This window comes from Sinocyclocheilus anshuiensis, unplaced genomic scaffold (genome assembly GCF_001515605.1).
Source record: "Sinocyclocheilus anshuiensis isolate Anshui unplaced genomic scaffold, SAMN03320099.WGS_v1.1 scaffold267, whole genome shotgun sequence".
Taxonomy (NCBI): domain Eukaryota; kingdom Metazoa; phylum Chordata; class Actinopteri; order Cypriniformes; family Cyprinidae; genus Sinocyclocheilus; species Sinocyclocheilus anshuiensis.
The window spans coordinates 3,908,444-3,910,756 of NW_015552637.1; the positions used below are offsets into that span (position 1 = coordinate 3,908,444).

Here is a 2,313-nt window from a genome sequence, read left to right on the forward strand (position 1 = left end):
GATGTCATATAAAAGTTTATTTTGTTGTCTATGTGAGAAAAACGTTAATAATACTCACAGAGAGTAAACAATAGCAGCAAAGCCCATAGGAAAACTACAGACCACATGGAGCTCCGAATTTGTTGAATCTGTTTATATTTTTAATTGTCATGCACAGGCATTTACATAAGAAACATTCTCCAAAAAACTGCCTTAACCGGCTTATAAGAGTGATTTTATTCGGGAATACGAATGGACAGTGCTCAGGTAAAACCACATAAATGGTTTTAAACAAAGAAAACTGGTATGCATTATTGGTCATTGACAGTTTTAATTAAATACATAATCAAAAGACAGGAAGAACAAACATCAATTTTTATACAATGAGAGTCACAGTTTGTATGGTTTTGAAACATAAGATAATCAACTATAAAGCATGTTTTAGTAACATGAATAATTTTACACTAGAGATGAGCCAGACTGATCTTTCAGATGAAAATGTAAATTCATTTAAATTTATACTTGTGTCATTATACAATTTTAGTTTTTAGAAAGCTCTCTATCTTGTCATTCCTGGTGTCCAACTCTGATGTCCTGAACAATTATGGATTTGAATGGTGTTTAGAGTTGACAGTGATGAGGGTGACATACAACACCAAGATAACAATGCCAATACCAAGAGCAGTATTGTTAAGAGTGAACGCCAATTTGGAGTTTCTCTCTGCTAACTGTTGTTGTCCAGACATGTTGGCATTCCGAGTCTGTGAAAATAAATGTGAAACAATGTCAGTTATGCCTCTTCTGTTTTTCAGCAAGTGTGCTTTGTAGTTTTTACATTGTAGTAGTAAAGCTATGATGTGACCTGCGTCCTACCGTGTTTCACATGATTCTTCATAAATCAATAAATATTTTAACAGATGCTAAAGGTGCTATTTCAAAATGATACACCAGCTTTTGTGATCCCATTGTGACCTCTTATGCAATAATGGAAACACAGGGCAAGTTTCAAGTGTCAAGACTTTCATTTCCTTTATCTGAACTATCATGTATTGCATTTCCTTTTTCTGAACTCATTTAGTGTCTTTAATTCATATACAGTGAACTATAGTATATTGCAGAACAACAAAAATATGCTTCAGTAGCTTCACATAGAGAAAGTTCACAGATGTGCCAAAGCAATGGTTAAATTGTGATGTTCTGTACTGCCACAACTCTTTGTCAATAACAAAAAGTCACACCCCTTATGGGAACAAAAGATGCTTGTTAAAATGGAGGCAAGCATCTGCTTAGTAAATGAGGTAAATTTAGAAACTCAAACCATCTTCATCCAAGCGTCATAACTAACTTCATAAGTTAGTTATGAGGAAGTTACACAAGTGAACTTTTGTTTCGAAAGCTCACAGTCATGTGATCAGAACTTAACTCTTATGCTTTGCTCTCTTTTGTTTCAAACATTTTACATATTTAAACAATAAATTATAAACATGTTTTTTTTTTTATTGTCATCTATGATCTCTCCATTTCTTCACGTCAACAATGTGTTGTTCAGTTAGTGTATCTTATTTGTATGACACAAATAAACCATTTAAAATAGGTTAAGAAATGAACTAATGCTTACATTGATAGAGAAAACCAGTGCAGCAATGCCCAGAGGTAAGCAGCAGCACAACATGGTAAAGATGGAGTAACCCAGGTAATCTGGCAGTGGATACACCAGTGGAGTGGTGGTCACATAAACTGCAGGTTGCACAATGACCGCAGCATGTCCTGGATACGGTCCTTGGCCGTATGGCCCTGAAGCTCCATATTGCTGGGCTTGATAGCCAGAAGTGCTCTGGAAGTTCCCTGGAGGAGGCTGTCTAAGATGGTCCTGGTATGGTGGCGGCCCAGGCTGCAACAGCTTGGATTTCTCTGATGTATTCCAGTCTTCTTGGGGCTCCATTTTTCTGTTTGGTAAACTTAGACTGTCTTATCTTCTTTGTGCTTTACAGAGATGGCACACCTTTGTGTACTCTGGCTTAGAGGAATCAAGTTTTTCCGGTCACGAACTTTTGATGTTCTTATGGTCACGAGGAGATTTATAGGAATCGAACGGGAGGCGGATTGTAGGTGGAGCGATGATGTTTCAGGAAGTGACAGCAGGTGTGACAGATTCAGTTCCCTTGTCTACACAGTAACACAGTACAGACATAATATTAACATAGTGTTGAATTTATCTGGTTTAATAAAAATAGAAAATTTGCTTGAATAGTCATTGTGGCTTTTTGGACTTATGGCATTTTGGATATGTGTGTGTGTGTGTGTGTGTGTGTGTGTGTGTGTGTGTGTGTGTGT

At 36.8% G+C, this 2,313-nt stretch overlaps 1 protein-coding gene across 1 annotated transcript; it reads right to left on the reverse strand.

Annotated features, from left to right (window-relative positions):
* Positions 1–290: 290 nt before the first annotated feature.
* Positions 291–2,104, reverse strand: LOC107666765 (synapse differentiation-inducing gene protein 1-like). Its single transcript, XM_016458198.1, has 2 exons — positions 1,598–2,104; positions 291–740 (listed from the first exon to the last, which is right to left on the reverse strand). Exons 1-2 carry the CDS (start codon positions 1,919–1,921, stop codon positions 582–584), a joined length of 483 nt encoding a protein of 160 aa, XP_016313684.1. The 5' UTR covers positions 1,922–2,104; the 3' UTR covers positions 291–581.
* Between the last annotated feature and the right edge of the window lie 209 nt (positions 2,105–2,313).

Excerpts from the sequence above, each read along its gene's own strand:
- LOC107666765 (XM_016458198.1), bottom strand. The coding sequence starts at position 1,921 with ATGGAGCCCCAAGAAGACTGGAATACATCAGAGAAATCCAAGCTGTTG. Across the intron at positions 741-1,597 it reads CACTGGTTTTCTCTATCAAT|ACTCGGAATGCCAACATGTC; the intron begins GTAAGCATTAGT and ends TTATTTTCACAG.